At 40.5% G+C, this 18,126-nt stretch overlaps 1 protein-coding gene across 3 annotated transcripts in view; it reads right to left on the minus strand.

Moving 5' to 3' along the window:
• Nucleotides 1–345: 345 nt before the first annotated feature.
• Nucleotides 346–18,126, minus strand: part of LOC143040254 (arylsulfatase B-like) — a 40,748-nt gene continuing 22,967 nt past the window's right edge. For all 3 annotated transcript variants that reach the window (XM_076211016.1, XM_076211018.1, XM_076211017.1), the window contains exons 4-11: nt 12,181–12,407; nt 11,307–11,361; nt 10,937–11,131; nt 8,819–8,976; nt 7,006–7,141; nt 4,161–4,316; nt 1,998–2,185; nt 346–1,792 (exon numbers count right to left, since the gene is read on the minus strand). In XM_076211016.1, the coding sequence (XP_076067131.1) occupies nt 1,472–1,792; nt 1,998–2,185; nt 4,161–4,316; nt 7,006–7,141; nt 8,819–8,976; nt 10,937–11,131; nt 11,307–11,361; nt 12,181–12,407 (1,436 nt within the window). In that variant the 3' untranslated portion in view covers nt 346–1,471. The remainder of the gene's footprint in view (nt 1,793–1,997; nt 2,186–4,160; nt 4,317–7,005; nt 7,142–8,818; nt 8,977–10,936; nt 11,132–11,306; nt 11,362–12,180; nt 12,408–18,126) is intronic.

Consider the following 18,126-nt stretch of genomic DNA (forward strand, 5'->3'; position numbering starts at 1 on the left):
CATATATATATGCACACACACACACACACATTCCATAAATAGATAATATACAGACCAATAGTGAGACAGATCACCATGCGTAGGTCATCGCAAAAGAGGTTATATATTACATAAATATATATATTTTTTGTAAGAAAAGACAAATAGAAACAAGTTTACTACCGTCCACACAAGCACTCACACGGACAGCAGAAACCACCAACGAAGAGAGAGAGAGAGAGAGAGAGAGAGAGAGAGAGAGAGAGAGAGAGAGAGAGAGAGAGAGAGAGAGAGAGAGATAGAGAGAGATAGAGAGACAGAGAGAGGAGAGACAAAGGGAGAGGTAGAGAGAGAGAGAGAGAGAGAGAGAGAGAGAGAGAGAGTTAGAGAGAGAGCTCCTCGTATGTGACGGAGTAATATGGCAACAGTGTGGATTCCTGAGGATGTGCCCAAAGGCTCAAGTTGAAACATCTTCGCTATAAAGTTTCTGGTTCCAGAGCCAGAGGGCTCAATACGAGTTCACATTTCATAAGCAGTTCCGTCGGTGCCAAAAACAACAGTGAAGTCATCTCAAAGGCATCTTTATCAACTGTCTGATGACAGCCTGTTGTAGGAGGCTACAATAAAACCTTTGTAGAAAATGTGTACATAGTCGCATTGATCTTGGCTCCTTGGGTTTATACTCTACTGGACAAGAGATGCTGCTGTGGCGCAAGAGGACCTGAACGACATTTTGAAAGGAATGTCTTTAACTCTATATCGACATTATTGGATATGTATTGTAATTGAAAACCACTTAGAATCTAAATTTTTATAATTTCCATAGGAACTAGATAATAAATCAAGGATGTAATTATAATTGTAAAATCATATAACATTTCAAAATTTTATAGCGTTTACAAATTTTGCGGGCTCTTTTTCTTGGGTGGAATAGGTGAGATTTCATTAATAAAAACGAAGACTTATGAACATCTATTACAATATATGTAATTGAATTCCAATAATTTGGTTTTGAAATGGGAAATAGTATAAAACAATTGGGCGTAATATTAGGAACATGGTTGATAATGCCCTTTATTTCTTTCGTGTATCAAAAATAATTTTTTTTCTTTTTTATTGCATACAGAATATGTCACCCTCAAAGGCCGAGAAGGTGGCATGCAATGGGTTACAATTGGATGAAGAGCAAGATATGGCATGGAACACTAGGTCATGTCGCGAGGAAGATGGCGATGGACGGTTTACCACGTAAGATACCTCATCTGCTGGCCATACACTGAATTTATGAAACAGATGTAAATCGCGTATGAGAGCACACGGGTCCAGTTTAACATGTACATAGAAACAGAGGGAAAATTCCTTACTTCTAACATTTTTTAAACATAATACTTCCCTCTCTATCCTTCCGAAAACCCGGAATCTGAGGTCACTGGGACCAAACTTTTGCCTTTCGTGAAGAAAGATTTATTAGATCATTATTGATTATGCCATTCTATTGGACTATATTTTGTTGTAAGCCGGTAATAGAAATACCATGCGGTCTTAAAGGTAATGGTAATGGGTAATCTTTCCAATTAGTCCATGCAGAATCCCAGTACTTTGGGTCGGCAGCTTCATCGGTAGGTTTGTTTCTTGGAGGCACTGCGGTGGCATTGTAACTCTGCAGACGGCTGTGGAGCTCCCTCACGATATCAGGATAGACCTCTGCTAAATCATGATACTCACAGGGATCAGAGGGAATATGGAAAAGGCATGGCGTGGAAGGATCTATGCAATGTAATGCTGGTTCAGGAGGTACAGGGCCACACGAAACCTGTAAAAATCAAAAGAACAAAATTCGGTTTCCCCTTTTTTCATGTTTAAGGTTATTACTTTAGAAGCTTTGATTTAATGAACATATAATGCGGAAACAACATAAACTCGTGCAAAATCATTTTCTCATACTCCTTCTAATGATTTATCAAATATAATCAACTTCTACTTTTAACAAATATGTCAAAATATATTTGAAAATATACCTCTGCATATTTTCGGATCTCTGCCAAGTTCCTGAAGGCTTTTGGGATCACCGTTTTGACTGCTGCAGCCGCTGGAGATTCTAAAATTTGTCGGAATATATTTTCAAGTTTTGTTGCTTCTGCTGTTTCATTTCTACCTGTCGGGCCAATCCAGCTGTCCCACCTAAAGCTCACCCAACTTAAGGGCCCTGTGCAAACGAAATATTATGATTATTTATAGAAAATAAGCTAAGTTGTTTATTAGAAATAAATTATATTTACAGGCATAAACTGTATGTCAGCTTGATCTTATTAATGTGTAAGATCTAAATGTAATATGTGATCAAATGATATGAAGATGTGAACATCATAGAACACACACACATGTGCCAAAGACTAGAGAAGGGAAGAAAAAAAAACAGGATTGGTTTAACAAAAAATGTGAGATTGCGAAAAAGGCCAGGGAGGTGGCTTGGGAAAAATGGAGAATCGAAAGAAACAATTAAAACAAAAGAAGCTCACAAATAAGACAGGAGTGACTATACCAGAATTCGCAGGGAGGAAGAAAGTAATTTAGAAAGATGTGTAGTAGAAAAATACAATGATGAACCAAAACTGTTTTACAGGTTCATAAATGGTACATTGAGACACAGGAAAGAAATCACCAAGTTGATAGTAGATGGTGAGATCTCTGAGGAGCCTTCAGTTCAGGGAGAAATAATAAATGAAGGTTTCCAATCGGTTTTCACAAAAGAGTGTAATTTTTTTTAAGAAAAGCGAGGAAAAAAAAACAGGTATAGGAGTAGAAATGTAGAAGTAAGGGAGGTGCTCAATTTCCTGGGATCACTGGAGGTGACGAAAGCCTTAGGACCTGACGGGATCTCAAACTGGATACTTAAAGAATGTAAGGAACAAATAGCGGACAATATCCAGTCTTATTACATGTTCATTGAAAGAGGGCATTGTTGGAACTGTACATGAATTTGAGTCTATGTGTGTTAGAAAATTAGAGAATAGAAGGTAGGACTCAACAAGCGTTGCCCCTTTCCTGTACACTATAATTAGGTAAATACAATTAGGTAAATGCATGCGAGCACACACACACACACACACACACACACACACACACACACACACACACACACACACACACACACACACACACACACACACACACACACACACACACACACACACACACACACACACAGTTGATAGAGCGCTGGACTGGGAAATACGGTGGTGCTCGCAGTACCCAGTTCGAATCCTGCCCAGGGCCGAAATGATTTCGGTATCGCTGTGCTTCGGGTCGTTACTCTGACTCTCGTGGGCGGGGAGTTGGGTGTGTGTGTGTGTGTGAAAGGTCATAGCATTACCCATAAATCGGTCATACGAGCTCTGAGCTCTCTTCCGGGAGGGAAATAGCTGTCGATCACGAGTACAACACGTGATCCAAAGACCAAGATGAATACACACACACACACACACGTACACACTCACACACACACACACACACACACCTACTTGTCTACCACATCAGGAATTTCGACTGCAGTGCAGCGATGCTGAAATTGATCTTAGACTCATAGTACACAACTTTGAAAACGTCAACAACAATATCAAGACCTGTTTGAACAATAGACCCATAATACAAAATAACGGCATACAAAATAATTCTAGCCTTAGAATCTTACAATTAAAATTAATACCTTCTCCATAAGCATATAGTCGTGATCGACAGTTTTAACAAGTGTGACGTAAACAAAGTCATCATATTAAGACAACAGGGCAGGACTCGCAGTGATGGATTTTAATTGAACAAATTTAGATTTAAAAAGTAAATAGGTAAGAAATGGTTTACCAGTAGAGATCAACGAATGGAATAGACTTAGCAACCATGTAGTGAGCGCTGAAACTACAGGTCGTTTTAAGAAAAGGTTAGACAACTTTGTGGATGGTAATAATAAGTGGTAATGGACATGGAGCTGCTTAGTGTAGGCCTTTTGGTCTCTTGCAATCTCCTTCATTCGTATGTTCTTATTATTTTCTGAGGGCTGTTGACAACCACTGTAGGGGCGTGAGTTTTCAATACAGTGAAACTCAAAGAACAAAGGTTTTCATCCTAATTTCCTAAAGAGACACGAAAAAGATATTTTGAAAAATACATATCAAATTGAAACTTACTATATACAAGTTTCCAGTCACCAGCTCTTATTCCAGAACTTTTGAACTTTGGATCGATGTTGATGGGGAACTCAGTGCGCGTCGACGGCTGGTCATTTACAAGGGACTTCCACATATCTTTCCCATCGATCTGGCCAAGAGCTCCTGAATTCCCACCTGCAGTTTATTGAATTTTTATTTAATGATGCAGAAAGGGTTTCACGTAATATATCACAACCATTCTAATAAGTTTGTAAGTTCTACTTCCCTTTAACTATATTTTTATCTACAAATTTAACCAACATGCATGTGAAATGCCTGATCCCTTTTTACGAAAATAAAACTCTATATAAAGGAGTACATACTTAGTCCTTTGATGTAACCAGCTTTAAGTTTAGTGTTTCTGCTGTTATCTTAGGGTTTTGGATTTTTCTAAGAGAGTAGGAGTTTGTAGTGTAACTCATGGTATTGTGAAACTTCAATTATTATAGATAAATGTTTCATATTTTTGTATAGTGATATTTTGTATATACAATACGTTTTGTATTTTGGTATACATTGGTATTTTTGTGTAACAGTGTTTGCAATGTGATAGTTTGTTATATGTTTGTAAGTGATCCTTCGAACCACCATGTCAGCACGGGTAATAGCTTAGAATCTAACGTTTTTTTTTTATTCCTGTCACATAATACTGTTAACACCTCACCAACTGACTACAGTGTTTGGATGAGCCTTTTTGCTACACTTTTCGAACGTTGTATATTATCGTTGTTCATTGTCAATGTGTCTTATAATCAATACGTTACTATTAGTTGATTACATATTGTTTAGGATCATGTCTGTTTTTTCAGGTTTCTTTTTTTAACCATTACTACTTAATTATATCGTAACCACACAAAACGTGTATCCTTTCCATAATTCCACCTTGTTATTCCACGGATTCCGTGTTTCATACTTCCTGCAGGTCAGTAGCCTAAGTCACCTTCCTTACTACAACTTAGCTGCATGAACCTGCTACAGCGGAAACAAGCAAATCCATTAATAAAGGAATGGAGATAAGGTGTACTTAACTGTTCGTGGTTACTTATTTGTTCACTGGAGGGCTGAGAAGAATTTTGTGGTGTCCCTTTTCATATTTATCAAATAGTTGTTAGTTTTGGCATCTCTACATAATTTGAAGCAAATCTTAATATCAATGCAAACTAATAAACATCCCTCAGATATTGTTAATTTTTTGGGGGGGATGTTTGAATGGATTCAAAATAAGTTAGACAAAGCAATGCATGCTAGCATGTGTGATTGGCATCTCTACATAATTTGAAGCAAATCTTAATATCAATGTAAACTAATAAACACCCCTCAGATATTGTTAATTTTTTTGGGGGGGATGTTTGAATAGATTCAAAATAAGTTAGACAAAGCAATGCATGCTAGCATGTGTAATTGGCATCTCTACATAATTTGAAGAAAATCTTGATATCAATGCAAACTAATAAACATCCCTCAGATATTGATAATTTTTTGGAGGGATATTTGAATAGATTCAAAATAAGTTAGACAAAGCAATGCATGCTAGCATGTGTGATTGGCATCTCTACATAATTTGAAGCAAATTTTGATATCAATGTAAACTAATAAACACCCCTCAGATATTGTTAATTTTTTTAGGGATGTTTGAATAGATTCAAAATAAGTTCAAAGCAATGCATGCTAGCATGTGTGATTGGCATCTCTACATAATTTGAAGCAAATTTTAATATCAATATAAACTAATAAACATCCCTAAGATATTGATAAATTTTTTTGAGGGATATTTGAATAGATTCAAAATAAGTTAGACAAAGCAATGCATGCTAGCATGTGTGATTGGCATCTCTACATAATTTGAAGCAAATTTTAATATCAATGTAAACTAATAAACATCCCTAAGAAATTGAGGGATATTTGAATAGATGCAAAATAAGTTCGACAAAGCAATGCATGCCAGCATGTGTGATTGGCTGACGCCTCCAACTTTAGAACTTCTTGGTATTTATCTAATTTTGGGAATATAGTGCCAGGAAAAAGACTGGAGAAACATTAGTCGTTTGTCCATCATAACTATATAGGTGCTGTCTAGCTTGTATTGTGATAAATGCCAGAGACTGTTTTGTGTGGGATCTTGACCAACTTATGCAATTTTGGATGGATCTTACCTTTAGGATTTAGGAATACGAAAATTAATTGTGTTCAGGTTAATAGAAGGGTTGTTGTTGCAATCTATCTATCTATCTATCTATATACCAAGGGATTCTTTCCTCTTTTAATGGAAATAGCTAGTCAATTCACTCACCTACTCCCATCCATTCCACTTCTATCCACCACCCTTGTTTTCCTCTCATCTTAGATCCTCGTGGATAAAGGTTCATTCCTCCCTCTTGTTGCAATCACCACCAAAAATACATAATTTTGCCTTATAATCTGCCAGCTGCTGTGGATAAAGGTTCATCCCTCCCTCTTGTTGCAATCACCACCAAAAAGACATAATTTTGCCATATAATCTACCAGCTGCTGTGGATAAAGGTTCATCCTTGCCTCTTGTTGCAATAACCACCAAAAATACATAATTTTGCCTTATAATCTACCAGCTCCTGTGGATAAAGGTTCATCCTTGCCTCCTGTTGCAATCACCACCAAAAATACATAATTTTTGCCATATAATCTACCAGCTGCTGTGGATAAAGGTTCATCCTTGCCTCTTGTTGCAATGACCACCAAAAATACATAATTTTGCCTTATAATCTACCAGCTGCTGTGGATCAAGGTTCATTCCTGCCTCCTGTTGCATTCACCACCAAAAATACATAATTTTTGCCATATAATCTACCAGCTGCTGTGATGAGTGTAGGGAGTAGATCTGTGATGTGCATCAAGGAGTTGTACACACGACCTGGCTTCTTCAGCAGTGGGGACCAGATCAGGCCTGCTCCTCTAATTCCACCTTCCCACAGTGTTGCTTTTACCTGTGAACGTTGGTTTAGTTAAAATATCTTTACTATGTACATTTCAAAGTTTAGCTTAATCAGAATACCTGTATCAACATAATTTTAAGCCCAAAAAATATTTAAGTACAAATGTATTTCGGCAACTGAAAGATGAACGTTTTCAAACATCCATGAAAAACAAGAATCGATAATGAAATCACAAAGTAATTGATGTACCCCTTCTGGAAACTTTCCGCACTAGTATAAACGGTTTACAATATATGTTTAGTGAAAACACAACCTTGAATACACACACACACACACACACACACACACACACACACACACACACACACACACACACACACACACACACACACACACACACACACACACACACACACACACACACACACACACACACACACACACACACACACACACACACACACACACACACACACATGGCGCTGTGGTTAGAGCTCTGGCCTGCCACTACGGAGGTCCGGGTTCGACCCTCGCCCGGGGCTGAAATAATATCAGTATCGCAGCGCTGAGGGGTGTTACTCCAACTCTCGTGGGCGGGGAGTTGGGGGTGTGTGTGTGTGTGCAAGGTCATAGCATTACCCATAGATCGGACCTACGAGCTCTGAGCTCTCTTCCAGGAGGGAAATAGCTGTCGATCACGAGTCCAACACGTGATCCAAAAGACCAAAAGACCAAGTGAATACACACACACACACACACACACACACACACACACACACACACACACACACACACACACACACACACACACACACACACACACTGCTGATAATAGTGTAATGGTCAGTAAATCTTGTGTTTGAGTAATCGAGAGTGGGTGGAGGTGAAGGTAGGGCTGTGCCGGGGTTGTGGAATGTCACCATGGTTGTTCAACGTGTATATGGATGGGAGGTGGGGACTGAGGGAGGTGATGCAGGGTGTGAATGGAGAGTGGTTGTGCATGGATGAATATTTGATATGACCTGAAGGGATTTCTTCTTGCCTATTCTGTAAATTCTGGAGTGGGTTAAGAAAAGGGTTGTCATGCAGAAGGAGTAAACAAACTCCGGTTGTATATATGTGCTGTATAGGTGCTGTCTTACTACACTGCTTCTGACCTGAACAGTGAGTGGGAGAAAGAGGCGTCTCTTCACTCACAAGGAACTATGACAAAAGGGACAACAAATATGAGTTGATGGGTGTAAGATGGATGAGGGGAGGATGCATGCCTTGGTTGGGTTACCCCTGTCATAAAGAGGATTTTTTGGGGTATGTGTACATATATGTATGTACTTTGCATATGTACATATATGTTTGTACTTTGTATATGTACATATATGTTTGTACTTTGTGCTGCTACTACCAGTTGCTTTGTGAACTGGATGGGATGTTAGAATGTTATGATTTTATACTTTATACATATAATTAGGTTGAAGGGTTAACTCCCATAACACGAGAGAGGCATTTGGCTTTTATACCTCGAATGTCTGCATTCAGATGGTTTTATACAATAACAAGTGTATTTAGGGCGCGCATGGGATTTCCAAACCCTCAATCCCGTATCAGTGTTGTAGGAAGAAAGATAATAATTAATCGAAACAGATATAAAACTCATAAAAGGCGTTTCAGTAAAGATATCCAATATTGATTCATGTTTAGATACTGCCATTTCGCAAATACTCAACTTACCCCTCTTAAGGGCCAATTTGAAGCAGCATTGTCGTTGAATCCATCAGCTGGTCCACCGTTGTCTGTGGTGAATATTATGATGCTGTTTTCCAACATATTATTCTTCTGCAGAGCCTTGACCACTGCTCCAACTGATTCATCAAGCTTCCACAACATACCTGTAAGATTTTTTTTTTGGGGATAGGTAAAACTGGTAATACGATATTTGCTAGGAAAGGAAGTTTGAAAATAATTAAAGCTTTAAAATTGTTATTGTTTGCTCTATTATGCCGGCTGATTTTGGATTTTGTCATGAAGTTTAAGAATGCTAAAGACTTTCTTGAAATGTATGTTAGAATAATTCAATTGGTTTTTTTAAGAAAATACTGTACAGACCCGTGCAAAAGTGGGGTTAGGGAAATGTGGTATATAATATTTAATACATTACCATGATTGTTATCATAAGAAAGAGAGAAAACAGATATCTGAAAGAACAAACCAATGAACTTGTTCTAGTGCGAATAGAAAATGATACGCGCGCGCGCACGCACACACACACACACACACACACACACACACACACACACACACACACACACACACACACACACACACACACACACACACACACACACACACACACACACACACACACACACACACACACATATATATGTATATATATGTATATATATATATATATATATATATATATATATATATGTTACAGTAAGAACACGTACCTAGGGATTACGCGTAATCCCTGAATGTTTATTCAGTGAATACGCGTAATCCCCGTTTCACTAACCGTTTATTCAGTGAATACGCGTAATCCCCGTTTCACTAACCGTTTATTCAGTGAATACGCGTAATCCCCGTTTCACTAACCTAACCTAACCTAACCTAACCTTAGGTTAGGTTAGGTTAGGTTAGGTTAGGTTAGGTTAGGTTAGGTTAGGTTCGGTTAGGTTCGGTTAGGTTCGGTTAGGTTCGGTTAGGTTAGGTTAGGTTAGGTTAGGTTAGTGAAACGGGGATTACGCGTATTCACTGAATAAACATTCAGGGATTACGCGTAATCCCTAAGTACGTGTTCTTACTGTAACATATATACATATATATATATATATATATATATATATATATATATATATATATATACATACAAAAATACAAGTGCATAAACTTTCACATACATATAAGTATATGTATGTGTTGGTTAACATGCGTGATGACATGGAGTTTGGGATCCATATTACAGGAAAAACGTAAGCACCAGACTCGATTTGTGAGACTTGTTTTCCAACGTTTCCACTCTAGCCTTAAAACCGTCCCAAGGGGATATCACACGGCATTCAGACGCAAGACGCAAATACACAACATTAGCGTTGTACAAGTTCGTCACGGGGCGCCAAACAGCACAGACTGCGATGGGGCGAAGATCCTGCAGAGAAACAATTTCAAGAAGAGGCGACTGTTCTTGAAGGCTTGGACGACCAAGGAGGACAGCATCACTAGATACTTAGACATAAGCCCAATCTACATAGAAACGAATAACACGATCATGAATCCTTTGACTTGAATCTGGTAAAATTTATTCTATTTATTTAAATTTGTATAATTATTGTTGTGGTACGTAGTATGGGAGGAACGTGGTACGCCTAGGAGGTGCACTTCCTTTCCTAGGTAGAACTGCTGGAAATATGTATGAAACTTGTGCTCACTGATACCCGACAGAAAGGGCCAAGGACTAGGGTCGTCGAGTAGTAAACCTTACATATCGAGCCTCTTGCTAACGTTTTATATATATATATATATATATATATATATATATATATATATATATATATATATATATATATATATATATATATATGTATATGTGTGTGTGTGTGTGTGTGTGTGTGTGTGTGTGTGTGTACATATCTATATATGCACATGTGTTAATGTGACAACGACACGACCAAACTCGAAAATAGACTCATTTTGATTTTCAATGGCGGTGGTTTAGTACGAACTGTTTCAAGAACCAGACTGGATTATCGAATCTCTACTCTTCGGAAATTTTATATTATGTGACCAACCTACGTTTACGGCAAACATAGAATATTCATATATAAAACGAATTCGAGGGCAAAATACCTGCATATTTTCGACGACTTTCATCCTTGATATGTAAGAACTTGTTGATTATTTCTTCAGGTGCTTGCAGAGGAGCATTTGGGTTGCCTGAATGAACAGCTAGATGTGACAAGAATAGGAACAGTGGGGACGAAGCGTTGTGGACATTGATAATATTGGTAGCTTCCTCAGTAAATAGGTCTGTTGCATATCTGACTGAAATTATGAACCCAAAATATAAATGGACGAATATCTGTGACATATGGTAGTTAAAGCCTGATATGCTTGAAAACTTGATGACGCTAATAATCATTATGCAAACAGTCATAAGAGTAGGAAATAGATTTAAAGATGTAATTTAAGTAAGCCTATAATCAAATAAAAGACATACCAGAAATATCTCGGGCACTACTCATATTTCTTTTCATATCAAAACCAAGATGACCCTGAAATATAAACATAGTAATAAGCATCTGATTTCATATCATCCTGATTATTTCAGAAAAAATCTAGACAGGCAGATGATATGGTAACTACAATGAATCACACTAAACCATACAAGTAGAAAAAAAAATGATCACACATGGACAGGCTTAGATTAAAAGCTGAAACATCCTCTATTGGTCAGGACATTTTCACTACAGTAGCACTAAATATTAGTAGAAATGATTTTTTAAACTAGTGTCATGGTTATATTGAACAAGACTTGTACAATTACGATGTCAACGCATACTCATGCACGTCCGTTGCGGAAGTGGTTGAGATGTGAGGACGAATTATTGGCTGATAATAATTTCTTTGTTATCAACCCTTTCCCTACGGTGACGTGACCTAAACGGATTTCCTCTGACTAACACCAGACCATTTAAAAAGTCTCGATTAATTTCTTCGCAATAGGGGAGTATTCCATAGACATATCCAGATTAACGCAAAGATATTTTTGCTCAGTTTAGTGTATGTCACCATACGGAAGAGGTTTAATTTGAAATAAGATACTATAAGAATTAATGATGCAACTAATCTACATAGAAAACCAGTACCTGTAGGCTTAATTTCGAAGGGTAAAAATAAATGATATATGCGTGTAATTAGCCAACATGTCAAGAAACATTGATTATCTTGTGTCCACTGTTGTAGTTCTACAATATGAACATGTAACATCTCACCCATTGTCCCTTGTTCAAGAGCTATACAGCAGAAGAGTAGCCTAGTGTAAAGCCACTGTCCCGTGCGGTTAATGTTCATGCACTTAACAAATACACAACCCGTTCAAATGATGAATGGTCATAGTAATCGATGCGTCCTGTCCAGAAACCAAAGTGGGATTGAAAACCTCTGTATGTTGGGGTGTACTCTTTCTTGAAAAAACCCAGGTGCCATTTGCCCACGAGGTGTGAGACGTATCCAAGTGGAGACAGGTGCTCAGGGAGAATCTTTTCATCTAAACCCAGACCCCATGGATGAGACGCATAAATTGTACTCAGCTGAAGTCCTGTAAACAAATAGAAAATCATGCCTCACCAATCTTGTAATGCATGCGTTGTACATAATTTTTTTTTCATGAAAGTAGCAGTTGGCGACAAGACTGACGAGTTAAGCACCATATGAGGACGGAGCCTTTATTTGTACGACGTTTCGCTTATTACAGCTTTCTCAAGTACAAAAAAGCTGTAATAAGCGAAACGTCGTACAAATAAAGGCTCCGTCCTCATATGGTGTTTAAATCGTCACACATAAAAAGTTATATATTAGATACTGTTTGGGTCAAAGGCAATGCAGTAAGGTGCAACTCTTCCACAGCAGAATCTGAAAGGTGGAGCTGATGTACCCTTACGCCTTCATTGTAAGGTGACCCTCCTCATCATCCACTAAAAGTAATTTATGTTAAGAAAACAATCCTCCGGCAAAAAAAAAAACGTTTGATTTTTCTCCTGGTATGGGTTCTATTTTTGATCTCCACACACCTGTATGTGTACCAGTATTAGTAAAATTGTACCAGAAGTGAATCATATGAAATCCGTCGTTTATCTTGAAAAGAAAACAGCAGATGGTGTTGACAAACAAAATATTAACAAAATAGATGATAATTAATTTTATATAATCTTTCAGGAATATATATACCAATGTGGAGGAAAGAAAAAATATATACTTATATATCATATATGTACACACACACACACACACACACACACACACACACACACACACACACACACACACACACACACACACACACACACACACACACACACACACACACACACATATGTAGGCTCGCTGGCGCAGTGATAGCGTTCGCGGCTGCCATTATGGCGGTCCGAGTTTGAATTCCTCCCAGGGCTGAAATAATTTCAGTATCTCTGCGCTGCGAGTCATTACTCAAACTCCCGTGGGGGGGGGTTGAGGGTGTATGTGCGTGTGCATTGCCCATAGATCGGTCATATATGAGCTCTGAGCTCTATTAAGGGAGGGAAATAGCTGACGATCACGAGTCCAACACGTGATTCAAGACAATGGTGAATCACATACATATATATATATATATATATAAATACACACACACACACACACACACACACACACACACACACACACACACACACACACACACACACACACACACACACACACACACACACACACACACACACACAAATATAAATGTATATATACATATATATATATTTATACATACATGTATATACATATATATATATATATTATATATATGGAACGGTGATGAGATAAACATAGAGAACAGTTGGAGTTTTATTAGCTGACGTTTTGTCCTTACCAGGACATTCTCAGAGTATATATACTTTTAGAAAATGCACAACTTATATATTTCATCCTTGCCATGTCCCCCCCATACTCTCATCCGTCCTCTATACTTCTCTGATGAGTTCGACCGTGTAGCATCCCATCTCTGTCCACCTCATTGTTCTTGTCCTTCCTCTTGACCTCCTTGATGATCAAGGTGGTTGCTGGTCCTGCTGACTTTATGAACCCATCCCTATGGTTGATGCAGGGGTGGGAAGCGATGTAGGCTGCCTCCACTATTTTCCTTTTCTTTTTCGCTAGACCTTTGTGGAGCACCTCTAACCTGGAAGATGACCATATTGGTCCAAAAGGAACCACTAGCGAGTTGAAGATTCGGTGAGCTCTGACGTAATTTTTGTGTCCATACGACCGTAGCTCTACTGATCTTCCCGTCTCTCCATAACGGGCAACCCCCACATGGTATATTGTTGACCGCGCCTTTCTCTATTCCTTTTTCTATGTTCTTATTCTTTCTCCTGACAACCTCTCCTAATTTCGTACTCGTGGAAAAAGCAATGCTCACACCCGCTTTCGTGAGAACATATCCCAACTCCTCCGCGTACTTCGAGTTGGGGACGGACAAAATCCCAACCCTGCCTTCTTCGGACCGGTTGTCCGTCTTCCTTCTCATTATTACCGTTGCTTTCTTTCTTAATCTGTGCAGTAGTCCTTCCGGGTATCTGAGTTTCGTGAACACTTTGAAAATAATGTATATTTGATTTCATCTAAAAACTCAACGATGTAAATGCGGTATGCCCTTAGGAAAAAACCTATAACCACTCCGTTTTTAATTTTGTTACTATGTGCGGAGTAGAAATGAATCACATCATCTTTATTAGTGCTTTATCTGTGGGCCGAGAATGACATTCCAACACCTCATCTCCAGGTGATGCGATGCAGGATCTATTCCAATTCTTTGCGTCTTTGAAGATACTGTGCCAAATGAACTTCTTTAGGAGTTTCGCAGTGATGCGACCTGAAGGGTGTGATAGGCCGTGTGTCATATTGAACACCTGGTGTAGGAAGACAGCTGAAATGAGGGGTCGTGGGCGAACGGTGCTGATATTGCAGAGGATGATGATTTCATCGACAAGGGGAACGTCCTGTCATTTGAGAGACGTGATGGATGCCTTGTAGGCGAGTGTCTCAGGAGCCTCCAGTTGTTCTCTGGCAATGGTTTTGTAGTAGAAGCCGAGATGGACTGTGTCGATGGATATTCGGGATAGGGCGTTGGCGACAGGATTCTTTACTCCTGAAAGAGCAATTGAACTAGGCGATGGCGGATAGTTGGAGGCGGTGTCGGACGGACCAGTCGTCCTGCTGCTTTGTAAAGGCGTGTACCAGAGGTTGATGGTTGGTGTTTATGATGAAAGGTGTGCCTTCGAGGGTATGGCAAAATTGGCGGACGGCATGGTGAATGGCGAAAAATTCTCTGTCGAAGGTGCTGTAGTTGTAGTTGAGGTCGGCCTTGGAGAGCTTTCTACTGAAAAACCAAGTGGTGCGGGAGTGTCATGGGCGATTTGTGCGAACACAGCCCCTATGAAGACATTGCTGGCGTCCGTGAGAGCTGTAGGTGGGCACCTGATGCAGGGAAAGAGAGGGTGGTGGCACAGTCGATGGCTTTTTATGCGTTGAAGAATGCAGCTTGCATGGTTTTCCGTGAAGGGCATTTTATAATGGGTGCAACGTTTGAGCGATGTTGGGGAGGAAGCGGTAGTAAAAGTTTACCGTCCCGACTTATCCTGAAGGGGACAAACGCCGTCAGGAGAGATGAGGTATTGCAGGAATGGTACACATTTTTTCCAAGAGTTGCATTAGTTGAACCGGAAGACGAGGCCGTTGTCCTGGAGACGCTGAAGGGTGACTCATAGGTGTAGGAGATGTTGGCCAGGTGACTCGAAGAACACCAGGATGTCGACGTAGCAGACGCAGAAGTCGTGGTCGCAGAGGATGCCATCCATTAGGCGCTGGAAGGTCGCGTCTGAGTTTCGCAAGCCGAAACAGGAGTAGTTAAAGGTGTACGTTCTGAAGTCGGTGGTAATGGCAGTCCTCGGGATGTCGCCTTGATGTGCTGGAACATGGTAGTAGCACTTCAGGAGGTCTAGTGCTGAGATCTTAGCGCCGTTGAGGTATGTGGTGACGCTGTGATATTCGGAAGTGGGTAGTGGTTAGATTTCGTCATCATGTTCAACCGCCGGTAGTCTCCACAGGGGTGCCAGGAACCGTCCTTCTTCTTGACGAGGTAGAGAGGGATGACCAAGGGTTGGGGGCCTTTCGGCAAAGGCCCAGCCTCTTCATTTCTTGGAAGGTTTTCTTGGGGGTGGTGATTTTCTCAGGTGGAAGGCGGCGGTATTTGGAAACTACTGGGGGCCTAGGCGTCTTAATATAGTGGTAGACGCCATGCTTAGCTGACGTCATTGGCGTTTTCCGCAGCTCAGGCTTAAAAACGCCGGGGAATTCATTGAACAGGTGAGCGTGGGGCTGTCTAACGTCAAGGGCGGCGACCGTGGGTGCCTGTGGTGCGGTTTGCAGGGGCGTCGAAGCAGAAGCTGTTGCGCAGACCAGGCGGCTGTTGGCAACGTCGACCAGTAATCTGTAGTGAGCGTGAAAATCAGCAACGAGGAGGGGAGTCCTGACGTCTGCCAGGATGAAGCTCCAGGAGTAGTGGCGACTCCTGAAGGTGAGGTGCAGGCGTTTGCACCCATAGGTGACAATGGTGGTGCATTTTAGACATCATTTGTCCGGGCGCATCCTGGCCGGCATTTCCTGGCGGAAGCGCCGAATCTTCTGTGGTAGTGGCACAGGTTGTGTGGAGAGTCTGTGGCCTGGCGTCGTTGTTGTTGGCGGCTGTTGGCTAGTACTGCTACTACGGTAGTTGTCTTGGCCTTGTTAACGACATCATCAGCAACGTAGACGACCTGGTTTCTTATTGCGGCGGCAAGGGCGTCGACGAGATGGTTCACCTTCCGTGAAACTTTGTTGATGGTCCTCGGTATTGCCAATGACGGATCGGACGGCGCTGGGAGGAGCAGGAGCTACATCTGTCGGAGCATATCGATGCTCCTGTTAGCTCCGTCGGCTTCGGGTGAAAGGTGGTCAATGGACAGCATCTAGAGGTATTTTGCGCTCGGTTTAATGTCCCCCATTGGCTATTAAGAACATAAGAATAAAGGAGACTACAAGAGACCATAAGGCCTACACTAGGCAGCTCCGTATCCACCACCACCTGTCGTCCCCATCCATAAAGTTGTCTAATCGTTTTTGAAAACAACTGATAGTTTCAGCGCTTACTACATGGTTACTAAGTTTATTCCATTAATCGACCACCCTATTAGTAAACCAATTCTTGCCTATTTCCTTCTTAAATATAAATTTGTCCAGTTTATACCCATTACTGCGAGTCCTGCCATGTTGTTTTATTATGATGACCTTGTTTGCATCACCCTTGTTATAGCCTTTGATCCACTTGAACACTTCTATTAGATCACCCCGCACTCTGCGTCTTTCCAGAGAGTGTAAGTTTAGGTGCCTAAGCCTCTCTTCGTAAGGCAAATTTCCGAGTCCATGTATCATTTTGGTCATTCTTCTCTGTACTGATTCTAGTGAATTTATGTCCATTCTGTAGGACGTAAACCAAAACTGTACCGCATAGTCAAGGATGGGTCTAACTATCGCTAGATAGAGTTTAATAATTACCCCTGCACCTCTATTCCTTACCGTCCTAGCAATGAAACCTAATGTTCTGTTAGCTTTATTTCTGGCGCTAATGCACTGCTTCCTGGTTTTATGGTCCGGACTCATCAGAACTCCCAAGTCCCTCTCGCACTCAGATTTTTCTAACAACGTGTTATCTAAGATGTATCTATTTTTGAGGTTGTGTAGCCCTACGTTTTACACGCTACACTTAGAGATATTGAAGTTTATTTGCCATTTCTCCGACCATGTTAACAATTTATTAAGATCATCCTGTAGAATCTCTGCGTCGTCTCCAGACTTAATTAGGCGTCCTATTTTAGTGTCGTCCGCAAACTTACAAACATCACTATTTATCCCATCCTCCTATTGGGAGAGTTGGAGAAATTTTGTGGCTCTGGAGGCTACCGACGGCGTGAATACTGAAGTAGGTACTGCTTCAGGGCATTATACTGGATGACATCGTCGTGCCTGTCGTGCCACCAAGAGATATGCTGGTACACGTCCTCGGGGATCGCCTCGAGAACGTAGTCCACCTTCGTTTGGGACTTGCTGATTTCCTGCATTTGGAACTGGATCTCCGTCCGGCGAAACCAGTAGGGTGCGTCGACCGAGGAGAAGGGTGGCAGCTTCAGAGAGACGGCGTGGACGGCGTGGGCGACGTTGGCATACTGCGTATGATAGGGGCAGTAGTGACG

Source organism: Oratosquilla oratoria, chromosome 28 (genome assembly GCF_046742065.1).
Source record: "Oratosquilla oratoria isolate Oo_2021 chromosome 28, ASM4674206v1, whole genome shotgun sequence".
NCBI classification, from domain to species: domain Eukaryota; kingdom Metazoa; phylum Arthropoda; class Malacostraca; order Stomatopoda; family Squillidae; genus Oratosquilla; species Oratosquilla oratoria.